The sequence below is a fragment of the Vidua macroura genome, chromosome 7, assembly GCF_024509145.1.
Source record: "Vidua macroura isolate BioBank_ID:100142 chromosome 7, ASM2450914v1, whole genome shotgun sequence".
NCBI lineage: Eukaryota > Metazoa > Chordata > Aves > Passeriformes > Viduidae > Vidua > Vidua macroura.
Genome location: NC_071577.1, coordinates 33,383,791 through 33,398,027, shown reverse-complemented (window position 1 = coordinate 33,398,027; position 14,237 = coordinate 33,383,791). Strand labels below are relative to the sequence as shown.

The following is a 14,237-nucleotide window of genomic DNA, read 5'->3' as shown; positions in this document are numbered from 1 at the left end:
TCGGCTCTGTGCGAGCCCCCCTCACCAGCAGCAGCAGAAACATCTCTGCATTATCACCCCCTGCTCGGCACAGACCCAAACAGCCAAACCAGCCACGGGGAAGAACATCAACCCTGCCCCAGCCAAAACCTGCACTCACACCAAGCTGACACCAAATTACAGCCTTCCACATCCTGGCTGAATTCAGGTAACACAAGACATCCCAAAACTAACTTTTAACCCTCTAGTGACCATTTTTTCTTAACTGATGATATAAAACACGTTAAGCAGTAACCCCAACCAAATACCAATTCCTGTTAAGAAAATAAGATTTATAATCTTTATTGTTTTCTTACATATAATAAATATAATACAGAACAAAAACATCACACCCATTGATTGTATTACACAGGCTGTTAATCAGAATACATTACATTTTCTTTTTTATTAGCCCTTTTATAGGGTTTTGGTACTGAATATTAAGAATTTCAATTTATAAACCTTTTAACATAAAAACAATCTTCCAATTTCCATCTTCATGCATGTTTCAAATATTCATATATATATATGGTTTTGTTAAAAATATATAAGCACTGTTCAGTATTTGCAATATAGGACTTCAATTTCCATTCATTAGATCTCTACTAATATAGAGAATTTAAAAATAATTAATAGCTTAAATCTGATTTTAATTAAAAATACTTATTCTCTATTTTTTATTTAACTGACCACCCATCAGAAAATGAAGTGACAGGACAAAGACACCCCAGGCAAAAGCCCGTGTTCACTTCTAGAGAACAAAGGGTAAAAGCTCTGGTTCTTGCTTCAGCTGTATTATCCTGGAATAATGGAGACACAATTTGCTATAAAGAGGGCAGGAGGAAACCAGAGTTTCTCAAGAGATATGCATCTCCATTTCAGATTTACTACTGCCATCCTGCTGTTTTCTTGGCTTAAAAATCACTGCATCAAACCCTGATATATGTTTTTCTCTGCATGAATATCCTTGCCATTAAATGGAAATTAGATTAAAATGCTACATTTCTTTTTTATCAAAAATAGATCAAGGTTTAACACACTCTGAAATCAGGTTTTCAAGTGCAAATGCAATACACATCAGCAATTCACGTTCTGCTTTCACTATGGAAAATGGTTAAAAGATGATGCATAAAGATGTTTCATAGAGGATACTTGGATATCTGGAACTTGCTGTGCTCCCAGAACATCTGAATTATCAGCAAACTGTACAGACTTCAGGGAAAAAAAAAGTTTTCTTCAGGTGAAAGCTCCTCAGTTAAAGCAGCTTCCACTTTAAAAGTGTAACTGAGAATTCCCTGAAACTCAGTACAAAATGCAACACCAGAACAACCACCAACTATGACTGGTTTTGTGCATCTTTTAATGCACTCAGGTTTCAGGGGTTTCAAACTCAAGGTTTCAAAAACAATTTTGTTTTACTAGTATCTACTCCAAAGAGACTTTACACAAATTTTAAATCATTACAAATGCCCCTTCAGCTCTACAATGCTGAAGTTGTACCTCATACTTAGTACATTTCTCTAACTCCATTAAGGTAATGTCAACTCCACACCTGGCTGTACTTTCCATGTAGCCTGGTGTAAACAGCCTCTCATGGGTGCCAATTGACAGAGCATTCCTTTGTAACTGCATTGGATGGACTTCAAAAAGACCAAACCACAAACAAAAAGTACCTCTTAAGTCTCCAATTATAATTTTTTCCATGATTTTTTTTTTTTTAAACAATCACAGGGCTTAATTTAAGCTTTCAGCTTCAATATGAAATGATTATTTAAAATACCCAACCACAGACCAATCCAATAAAGTACTGGCCAAGCACTTCCTACCTAGAATTGGGCTATGCAAGAAATGACCCCAATGATTTTACAGCATTACTTTCCTACTAATATTCTTGATTTTCAATTAACATTTCTATCTTAATTTTTTTTAGGTTTTTTTTTTTCTTCTTCTTCAATAGGAAAGTGACATCAGTTGGAAAGCCCCTGCTGTTCCCCTAGCTAGAGGAAAAAGTAGATTCTAAAATGTTTTAGAAATTACTCATTCTGGCAGTAGAACCAACTTAACTGGTATGCAAGAGGTCAGATTTTGGTAGAAGAGAAGCATCACCTGTGACACAGACAAGGAAGACTTGTTGACTGGCCACATCAGTAACACATTGACTGGTATCATTGATAAAAATATAATAATTTGCATAAAATAAATTTAGTTCTGTGCTAAATGGCTAATTTCCCTCAGCTTGATAAGTATGGGGGTTTCATTGTTTTTATTTGGTTGAGTTTCTTAAAAAAAATGTGGGTAAAAAAATCAGGAACATATGTGAAGAATTGTAGAATAAACAGCCCTGAATTTTTATTTCTGAGGCCATTTCAGTATCCAGTCATATTTCTTCTGTGGAACATAACAAAAATTTGTGCACCTTTCCTGAAAAAACCTTAAGAAGTTCATTAATAAAAGAAAGGGAATATTGGATGCAACTTCATAAATTGAGATGCAGTTAAAGGACTCTGAATTTGTAGAACTGCTTTCTACAAAAATCCTCAGAGAAAAGCCCTTTATGCTTTTTAAAAGTAGGAAGTGAAAGCCAGATGGAATTCTGGATGCATTCCACATCACAACAAACATATCCAGAAAAAGTCTGGTTACCTACTAACACCAGATGTAATGACAAGAGTGAGAACACAGATCTCTAAGTAGTCACATTACATGTTAGATTTACATTTTATGTCAGATTTTTAACACCACAGAGGACTAGGGCAGTCAAAATACAATTACACTGGCTTTAGCTAGAGAGGAAATTCACTTTGCAATGAATGCAACAGGGCATGGAAATGGAAATGTCAAAGCAGAAATCATCAAGAGGAAGCTGATGCTCAAGGCTGATGACTATGATCACATGTTCTCACTATGGACAAAAGAAACATACAGCAAAGTGCAGGGGTTAATATTTCTCATGCTGCTGATTTTAAACAAAAGTCATGTGGCAAGACAAATTCACCTTCTAAATAATTAAGCTGCATACTGGCTATGTGGAAATATCTTTTGTGATCAGTAACAATAGTGTGTTTACCATCCTTACCAGCACTAAAATCCCTCCATTTATACTACTGAGGTCTTAAAGCAAACCACTCCAAATACATGCTGCAGACAGAAATACTGCAAAGGCATAAAGGTCAACCTGACTGCAGAGTTCTTTTCAATAAAGTTTTATTTTATTAATACTGTCTATGACTCTTGTGGGCTTTGAATCAGGTCCCATTCTGGCCAAAGTAACTTTACTGGAAAAACAAACAAAATTTCCCCCAAAGTGATGAGACTTCTTAAAAATTTAATGATATAAATTAAATATATATTTATGTTAGAGATTTATACTGATCTATCCTAGAATCAGATTATGTATTATTACAGCACTGCCTAACCCTCAAAGTTAATGTCACCATCATGTCAGAAGTGCAGCTTCAAAATCAGCAGAGTAACTATTCATTTCTATGGCAAAGAGGACAATTAAGTAGAAAATCACACACATTTCATCACCTTAGAATGGATGTTTCTCCAAAAAGTAACAAAGTGTTGGGCAGAGTAAATTTTATTGACATCTTTAAATGATCTTAACATTCTCATAATGATTTACCTGATAAGCCTAAAGAAATTTAACATGGAAGTTACATGATGTGAAATGTTTGAGTGAAACCTGGAAATGTTTATAGGGATTTTAAAAGCGGGAATTAGTAATTGGCTCTGACAACATATGGTATCATCCATATTTCCCTGAGAAATCATGCATGCCCTGAAATGATCATGTAAAACAAAATACAACATTAATGAAATTGTGGATTAGACAGGGAAAAATGCATAACAAAAGTTTATGAATCACATAAATGCTACTGGAGTTATAACTATTAAATCACAGGCTACATGTGACAGCCAGAACAGAAATGGTAACTAACTCAAAACTTATGCCAAGTAAAGGAAACTGATTCAAAGTACCATCCTACAGTTAGCCATATAACCCAACACTGTGATATTAACATCAGTTTGTTGATTTTTGAGCATGCCAGTTCTCCACTTCATTTACACCATTTACACTCTGCCCTTCTGAGGTCTATTTCTATAAGAAATTCAAAGTATGTCCATAAACTCAGCCTGTCTCCAAAATTTAACTGGTTTTCCCTGCTCAGTTTAGCTCAGTAACAATTTCCCTAAGACAGGAGGCTCTTCAGTAGGGAATAGGAAAGACAACATTCAACATTAAGAGAAATGGAACCAAGAATTACAAAGAAATTGTTTTGCCATCTTATTTAAAGCCATCACAGCTGTGAATAGCAGTACCTAGGCAGGAGTATTGTGACAGGAATGACAAAATACGCAGCACACTCCAAAAAAAGCAATTTGCAGGCCCTCCTGTTTTTGTTAGAACATTCCAAGGAGGTCTGCCATGAATAGACCAAGGATCATCTGCAGTTCCCGGGGTTGAACAACAGCCCTGCTCAACACCCCATTTCCACAAATACCCACAGGGGCACCCAGGCTGTGCCTCAGCCTCCTGCTTCTGAGTCTATGTGCAGTCCCTGCAGCCCAGCCAGACCAGTCCTGTCCTACAGCCCCTACCCCTTACAGGCATTCCCAGAGGCCAGAAGCCAAGGAGCAGGATGCAGTGAAGACTGGGAAAGCCAAAGAGCAAGCCCTCAGTGCCTTGAGGAGCACTCATGTGCTCCAGACAGATGTGGCATTTCCATCCCTTGCTGAACCAGCACTGCATCTGCAGTAGCCCCTTGTAGGGAACACATTTTCAGCATGACTGAAACCCAACACAAAGCAGCCAGAAAAACTGAAATCCTTTTCTGCCTTTGAAGTGCAACACACTGCTTATCAAACTAGGCAAGACTCACCAAACCCCTAAAAGCAAAGGCGTGCTCTGTAAGCTTTTGGCAAATTATCATCATTTCCTTCATCTATAAAAACCAAACAGCCCCAAAACCTCAATTGCACACAGAAGAAATTGTTGGTTGTCTCAAAGGATTACAGGAATTAGTTCAACTGTTTGACAGAGCAACACATAGTATTCATTCCCCATTCTGCAGGCCTGGGAAATCACTGCTCCTTAACCATCGAGTGACAATTGAAGAAATGCTCGACATTATTTTTCTAAAGCATATGTGGTTCCTACAAGAAGTAAGTTAGAATGAAGCCATTCCCAAATTGAAACAGGAAGAGCAATGACAATATACCCTACCACACAGAGGTAAAGCATTCATGAGAGAGCTCCTTCACATTCCAGTTGTGTCATGGGGAAGAAAAACCCAGCACGTCTCCACTGTGTCAGAGGTACCTGAGAATCAAAGCTAAATCTCTTGTGCATTTACCAAACATCCATTAGAGAGCTATGCAATTTACATTTCAAATCAGCCATTTATATTTATAAAATATCATTGTACTAAAAATCACAAGATTTTGTAGAAAAAACTCCATCACATTCTATTAAATGCAGGAACAATGTTATATGTCACAGCTTCTGTAATTAAAAGTGTAACACGTTTCCTGTAACTACAGGGGCACCACTGTTTAAAAATCCTTTCAGCAAGGACAGCTTGTTTTGTTCCTACTATTTAAAGAACTGTAATTTAATGCAAAAACACAGCTTAAGCTACCTAGTGCCACAAGATAAAAATATTTCATATCTTATTTTAAAAAAATCCCACATTTTTGTGAAAAACATTTGGAAAGCCCTGACTTTGAATTTACTGAATGTTCTTCAACATTCCTGGGGTCAGAGACAGAAGAATATTCTCTTAGTAGTTCTTTTCTTAACCTCTGAGACTAATGAATAATGAAAATTAATAGTCATATACATGGGAGGCTATGATGATCTTTGACTTTAAGCCATGAACATAAGGGCAAATATAAATAGCAACTGCATATTTGGCATTACAGATCCAATCCAGTTTGCATGACCAATTGCAAAAAACAGTCATAGAAAATTTTGCTACAAATACTGTCATTGCCCATCTGAAAGCAAACTCAGTTTTCCCAGGCTTAGTTGACTGATGCCACAAGTCCCAGCTGATTCAAATTTGGAGTTAATGCCTGGTATCAAATATTCTGCAGGATCTCATTGAAACATTTAATTAACTGAAAAGAGATTTTTTTTTATTATTATTATGAGTAGGCATTAACAATACTTCTTGAAAAAAAGTTAAAGCAAACATCCTCTAAATTTATCTTTAGTTTGAAGGACAAATCCAAAACCTAAGGAAACTCCACTGATCAAAAAATGCCTGAAAATTCTACCAAAATAAAATCAGTTCAACATACTGCATTTTCGACCTCTTTACTTGTGGGGTTTGGAAATTTAACTGTGAAATTGAATTGACTTTCTTGTCTCTTTTGGGTTTGTGATTTTTTTTGTAGTTGGTTTTGGTTTTTTTTGTAATTCTTATTTAGGGTCCAAGAAGGACTTACTATCTCATCTTAAAGAGATGCCTCAGATCACCAAAGTTTGTAGTGCAATCCAGTATTCAAAACAAGAAGGAAAAACTTGATAAAGGTTAAATACTTGAACTGAATAGCCCCAGGTTCATTTTGTCTTCCTACTCTACACACAATTCTTATATTTAATTCCAGCAGCTGGCTCAAATTCTTCTATAAATGTAGAGCTTAAGCTGCTTTCCTGCATTCCCTCTTAAATAATAGTTTTATTACCAAAACATCAAAATTGCTTTTGGAAGGATCATTACTGAGTGCCAAAATATGAAGAGGCATTTCTGCTATTAACCCTTCTGTATTTGTGTGGAGGGACAGTAGAAATACCCTACATTATTAATAACCTTGTTATGTGGAAGAAAATACTCCTGGCTAAAAATCCATCTTACATTCATTATAAAAAACTCAAATCCATCAAAAGCCAAAATTAACTTTGATCTAAGTGTCTTATAGGCCAGGAGCTGAAAAATGGCATTGACTAATTTCAAATATTCCTGAATATAATTATAATAGCTTCTCCGGATTCAAAAGGATTAAACACTGCAGTGGAAGAAAGATAATTATCTGTTTTAGAATAAATTTATTAATACAGCTGGGGGGAAAGGAAAATCAATGCAAACACCTTTCCTCTTCATATTGCTTAGCAGATTAGTGTAGTGCCAACCCACTGACTGAAAACTTTCACAATTAATTTGATCTCTTCCACAATGTGGCAGCTACACCTGAAAATTTTCATGTCTGAGACAACTGGGATTGAGAATGGTCAAGATGGTATAAGAATGTATAACCAAATGGATTGTAATTAGAAATATTTTACTATTCACTGAAATTTTAAGCATTCCTAACTGTTGGGCATTTTTTTTTTTTTTTTAAACATCAGCACCCATTGCCATTACAAGGCTACTCAAAATGGCCTAAGACACTATATATGTAGTGTTCCAGGACCGTACAAAGATCCTGCCTTAGTAATTATAGGAATGCACTTAATAAATTACTTTTCTATTTTCATCTATTAATATGCAAATAGTTTATACAACATAAAAAATTTAATTTGTACCTACTACAGGTAACATATCTATTTAGCTTTTCATCTGAAAGCCTGTAAGACTTGATGACCTGCAAACTTATTTACATAACTCACTTTAAAGTATCTTTTAAAAATAATATTGTCCAGCATTTAACAAAATTGTGACTTAAAAAAAGAAAGAAATCACTTAACAGCATTTGCTTTCTTGATTTTGTCAAGTAATGCCACCAGCTTAAGTGTTATAAGGCAGGTTGGTTGCTCAGATGGACTAAGACTCCCATGGTGACAGGCATGTAGTAGATCTGTTCATTTATAAAATCACATGAAAGCAAGAAAGAGAAAAAGTTTAGAGTTTCAAAAGAACTGAAACTTCTTATTTTTACTACAAATTCAGAATAGGCACTGAAACTTGACTCCTTAGGGACTTTTCCAGAAGATTGTCTCTTCGCTGGGCATCATTCCATTTTTAAACTAAGAAGAAGAAGAAAAAAATTATCAGGGGTACATAACTCAGGATTACAAAAGAGAAATTACCATAAGCATTTGCTTCCATCTTACTAACAAAGGAAATAACTCCATGTCTTTGTGCTTCACAATTACTGTTTTGGTTAGAATATTTTTAATTTCATTATTAGATTTAAAAAACATTGGAAAATAAGAATACACTTCTCATGTAATTCTGCACATATTATTGAAAACCCTGAAGCACAGGGCTAGGAGAGTTCTAAACTTTGACTGCTTTAATGCTCCAAGCCAGTACTGACAAACCATTTAATGCTCCTTTTAGAGATTTGTGCAACCTCCTCTTAAAAGTGGGATATTTTGCAAACTCTTTAGCTATTCTAGTCTATTTTCCCTACGCTTACCATGAGCAATATTTAGCCTAATATTTAATGGAATTTACCAACGTAATTCTTGTCATCCACAAACACAAGGGCTCCTTTCTACTTTCTGGACCCGTAATGATAAATCCTGGTGATTACTTCAGATCTCTACCAAACACATCACCCATGCCAAGAAGTTGTATGGCTCTTCAGGTGTATTGACTCACATCGAGTTTTGCATGAACTTTGTAAAAAACAACATTTCAAAACCATTGACTGAGAACTGTGAGAATAACGCTTGGCAACAAGTAGTAATAATAACTTTGAAGATACACTTTAAAACCCTGTCCATCAATACAGAACAAGACTGACTGCATGCTCTTTAAGAATGCATCCTTGCATAACACAAATGCCACTGTGAAAACCAATCCTCACCTTTCTGTGCATTGTTTGAGGTTTATTAAAGGTTTACCTTTTGACTATGAACAGCAGCCATCTCCATCCTGTGAAACACTATGCATAGGGATGAGGCTTTCACACTGCTCACTTTCTTCTGGCATTCTTAAAAGAAACACATTTATTTAAAGTCATACAATAATACTAAATTGATTGTTATGAAGCCAACATAGGCACCAAGTATGCAGCTGTTTGAACCTTAGCGATTAAAACCATGGAAAGACTCCTTAAATTTATCAAGTGTACTCAAGTTTGCACAATTTTCACTGCATGTGCTTGGTACAGAAATTATTACAGATGCATTAAGGGAAAAAATTTTGACAACCATTAGGAAACTTTTAAAAAGTAAACAGACTTCACATCTTTCCATTTTCTGAGCATTACACAGGTTAATGGTATGAATGGATTGGCAACTACCGCTATTAAGAAATCAGTGCACCTGAATATAAAATCAGGTGAAAATAAACAGAGTATGAGTATTGTGGCTTATAAAATACTATAGGATTATATGATATTGGAAAGGCTAAAGAGACAGGTTTATAGTTTGTGACTGCTCTACCTCTGAATTCGATGTTTTCTACAAATAAAGGCAAAAATTCTTCTGATTCCCACCATCACTGGATCCCAGTTGTTATAGTGACACAAGAGAGTTGCAATGAAAAATGAAAAAAATACAGGTACTGCTCCTGCAAAAAATAACCAGGAAAACTGCACCTGGAATTGAAACACAAACATCATTCACTTGATAGCTCAAAAAAGAATTGACATTCTGTATATTTGGAATTATTATTATTTTAAGTTTGAGATGCAGTTTGAGTTATTTTAAACGGTTTGAGTTATTTTGTACAATTTCTATAGTTATTGCTTCTTCAAGAATTGCATAACCTCTTCCCACTGATCCATTCTTAACAATGGAACATTCTGTTTGCACTGGGAGCTGAATGAAGAGTGCTATTTCCAAATAGTCTTGGGTTTAGGTTTTTAGTTTGGTGCCAAGGAGAAAGTCTCCTAGGCATTCCATGGGTTGGAAAGCAATGACCTTTAAAGCCCATTCACACCCAAACCATTCCATGGCTCTGTAACTCCAAACCAAGGGCACAAGGACAGGGAGAGCCTGGGACCTGCCTTTCAGGAGGACAGAGCCATGAGCCATGGGCACAGCCCCCCCGTGTGGAGAGAAGATCCAAAACTGAAGACGGGAGGAAACATTCAGCACCTGGCACTGATGATCCTCCTAAAGACCTCATCAACTGCAATTGTTCAGCCCTGTGTTTCCCAACTGATTTCTAATGCAATTCAGAACACGTAAGTTGCCAAAAGGAATTAGTCATAACAAACCTGGTTGTAATTTCCTAAGATTCAGATTTATGTTAGAAAATTACACCCAGAAAAATAAATACCCAGATTATGGGTATATATTCATTATGGGTATATATTCAATTACCCAATTATGAATATTCTATAATTACCATGCCATTTGACAGTCATATGAAGGCTGCATGTATTGATATATTCATGTTTACATTACATGGTGTGATTCTTGGGGTGTCCTGTGCAGAGCCAGGAGCTGGACTGGGTGAGCCTGACAGATCCCCTTCCAGCTCAGCACATTCTGTGATTCCATGATTATTAGCCATGCCAGTGGCATTCTTGTGCAGGGTTCTTTTAATAAAAACAAGGCTGGCCAGAGGCAGGGCAGCTAAAATTTCTGTCAGGTTATCTGAGATGTGGACACCTGAGACTTCAGGGCACAGGGCTTGGCTTAGGACAGTCTGATGTCTGTATGACAGACTTGCACAAATACACCTGTGCAAAAAACTTCCAAGTCTGCAGCACTTTGCCTTTAATCAGGGTCCCTCACTTGTGCTTCTAATACTAGTAATTTATTTTCTAAAATGTAAGACAGAAAGTATTTACTTCCCACAATGTGAGTTAAAAAGGTAATTTGCCTTTTTGTTACCAACATCAGCTGAAAGTTATCCAACAGAGCTTGGGAGATGTTTCTGCTATTTTAAATGCCTCCATGCTGCATTAGTACATGAAGAATAAATTAATTTTACAAGATCTGGACTCTGCGTTTATTCAGAATAAACAGCCTAGAGATTAGGCTGTTTACTGGGAATTAGAAAAGTATAGTCCATTTTTCAGTGCATCCAAGAAGAAAGTTTAGATGAATCACTTCAAAAGACAACCTAACATTTTCATATATTGATATATGTAACTATATAGATACACCTCTAGCAATGTATTTGTGCATACACACACATCTGTGTATATCTAAAATGTATACTGACACACAAACCTACATATAAAATTCTTCATTTTTACTGCTAGCATTTGCTCGCATATATTAACCTCATGAAAGTGAATTTTGGGGGAGGAGTCTACAGATGTTTTATTCCTTGTTTCCTTTATCACAAATTATTTGCCATCTCATAACAATTTATGTCTCAAGTGTGTATTGCATATGCTTTAAGAGGAACACAAATGCAACTGTCTTACCAACAAATGTTTTATTATTGTTGGAATCACTGCAGTGTTTAATTTATTTCCATGCAGGAATATGCAGGTAAGACTAACACAAAATATACTGCCTTTACATTACAGAAATATTTATTCAGGGTCTGACTCTTTTTGACTTTTCCTATGTTTATCCTTTTATTTTTCTGACTTATTTTCCAAAATCCACTGACCAATGAAGTAAAAACAAATATCCAATGAAGTAAAAGCAAGATAAAAATTGTGTTTGGGGTTTTTTACTTCATTTTTACATGCACAAAGTTTCAGAAGTCTAAAGGTACTCATTACAATTTACACTTAGCTTGCAAAAACATTGAACAGCAAAGCCTCTTTTTGGCTGGAAACATTCCAAGCACAAAACTCAACTAATTTCTTGTACCAAATAAACAAGTAGAAGCCTAAAAGAATTTAATTACAAGAAATTCTGTAAACAGTGATCAAAATTTAGTAGTACCTTACCTTTTGCATGCACATGTCAGCTATTATGGACAGAGGTATTGTAAGGCTTAGGGCAAGTGTTCCTATCAGTGATGAGGTAAGAAAGCAACCCCTAAAAGACAGTAAAATCACATCAATTATACAATTTAATGACAATAAATAATAATTATAATAATGAGGACTTACTTAAAAGACAACCAAAGTAATACATCAAATGAGGAAGACAGTAAGTCTTAGTTACTGTTTAATAACCAAAAATTAACTCACACCATCACATTCCATCATAAATCTGTGAAAGTGCATAGAATTCTTAACTAGGCAATGGATGTCTTCTGGGCTGAGGTTTAATTCCCATACCAATCTTTTGAGATGATGGAAATTTCCCTATTTCACATGTACTAACTTCATCTAGAAAAATCTGCATTTTGTTTCCATACCATGATTCTCTACAGCATAAGAGACTGCTTCTGAATTACAACCAACTTGTCCACAGAAAACTGTAAATGAATAAATGGTACAGAATCCAATAAAAATTTATCAGCAGGTAAAAAAAAAAAAAACAAAGTCACATCTATCCCTACATTATTTAGTTGGTAATATGTGCTTGGGTGGAGTAGACTAGGTTAAATTATACTATTTACTTCCAAAAAAAGTAAAGAAGACTATACTAGTGGCACACCAGACTGGCAAAGAATGATGTCAGCACAAACTCTGAATTAGTCTCAATCCAAAACTCTAGGGAAAAGGAACTGGAAGTAAAACTAGCTCTTAAACTGACTGGAATATCATTCTGAGTAGTTAAACAAATATCATGTATGTAAAAAAGTCTGTGCACACCCATGTGCTAGGTACTTGATTTTGGGACAAGAGACAATGTTTGAGATTTGGGGGGTTTATGTGTTTGTTATTTTGCTTATGTTAGAATTACACTTAACCTGACACTGATACTGAGCTGCAGTGTAATCTTACAGGATGGCATTAACATCACAAAAATCTACTATCAACAAACCAGTTCAATTGCAAAGGAACATATGCTACAATGCATTATACCTAGGACTGGGATAAAAGTTTGCCAACAACCAAAAAATTATTAAAATTCATACATAATTTTAGACTTGAAAAAACAAATGAAAATCCACACCCCCTAAAAAAGCCAAAATGTTTTTGTGGAACTCCATCTACTCCACCTTGATCTTTTGTTGCAGTATTGTGACAGAATTGTTACAACAGAATTCATAGTCTTCTTTTGCTACTGCAACTCTGTAGCACAAAGCCTCTTTGCCTCAAATGTTAATTCTGCAATAAGCTAAACACACAGCATTTTAATTACTACAAGCACACATCAGTTACTTTTTAAAGTTAGCTATTGTCTTAACAGGACATTGTGACACAATGCTAAAACTGTACATGTGGATAGAAAAACAAGGATAAATAAAAGGACACAAAATCCAAACTAGACAATTTTACATCTCAATATAGGAAAGATAACTCATGTGAAATATATTCAATGTATGGAGTACATACCACAGCCAGAGGAACTCTGACAAAACTGTTCCAATAAGGCCATTTATGACAATGCACATCCAGATCAGTTTATTGGGAAACTCAAATGCTTCAAACCCAGTATAGTGAAGCAGGAAGAACCCTGGCCACAGCAGCAACAGATTAAACAGTCCTACAAAACCTGGATATAAAAACAGTATTAAGTAAATCATAATAAATTTTCTTCAGCATAACCAAAATCTCAGCTAAAATCTGCTATTTTGACAATATGCATATAGAAAAGCAGTCATGAAGCAATATTTTAAATCTTCCAAAAGGAAACAAATGTAAGAAATTTAACCTGAAATTCACAAACTAAATTTGCATCAGATATTTGAAATTGAAAAGAAAATAAAAACTAGAAATCTCATTAAGTCAGTGGGGCTGTCTTCCTACAGAAAGTTCCTGCTGTTGTTAAGGCTCTAAACAAGAAACAATTCACACAGCCAGTCTCTAAAGGACTCATAACCAGGGGAGTAAGAGGCTTTCTCTATTTCCTTGGCTTTTCTAAGCCCCTTTACCACTCAGACACAGTTCAGTGCCTGAAAGCATATCATTGAATCACACAGTGAATTAAAACTTTCAACAGAGTTACTTTTGGTCTTACCAAAGAACATTGGTATGTCAAGTTTATCTTCTCTATCTACTTTCCTTTTTATCATGACTATGTAGACAGCATACAGCATTGCTCCTACAAGAGACCAAATGGAACCTGGAAAAATGGAAAAAAATACTCCCTTGAGATATGCTAAACATGTTATGCACAGTAGGATCAACTCTCCTAAACCTCTGTTGATTACAGAATCCATTACTAAATGGAAAACATGAGAAAATGGAGAAAGCTCTAAAATAGAAATACCTTCCCAATATACATATAGGGTGGAAATTTATCATAAATGGCAAGTTTTAGAAGTTGAATCTAAAAAGCCAGATTG

At 35.5% G+C, this 14,237-nt stretch overlaps 1 protein-coding gene across 1 annotated transcript in view; it reads right to left on the bottom strand.

Annotated features, from left to right (window-relative positions):
* Positions 1–305: 305 nt before the first annotated feature.
* Positions 306–14,237, bottom strand: part of SLC35F5 (solute carrier family 35 member F5) — a 29,941-nt gene continuing 16,009 nt past the window's right edge. The window contains exons 12-17 of the mRNA XM_053982296.1: positions 13,910–14,014; positions 13,285–13,444; positions 11,782–11,872; positions 9,362–9,516; positions 8,819–8,907; positions 306–7,993 (exon numbers count right to left, since the gene is read on the bottom strand). Of these exons, the coding sequence (XP_053838271.1) occupies positions 8,826–8,907; positions 9,362–9,516; positions 11,782–11,872; positions 13,285–13,444; positions 13,910–14,014 (593 nt within the window). The 3' untranslated portion in view covers positions 306–7,993; positions 8,819–8,825. The remainder of the gene's footprint in view (positions 7,994–8,818; positions 8,908–9,361; positions 9,517–11,781; positions 11,873–13,284; positions 13,445–13,909; positions 14,015–14,237) is intronic.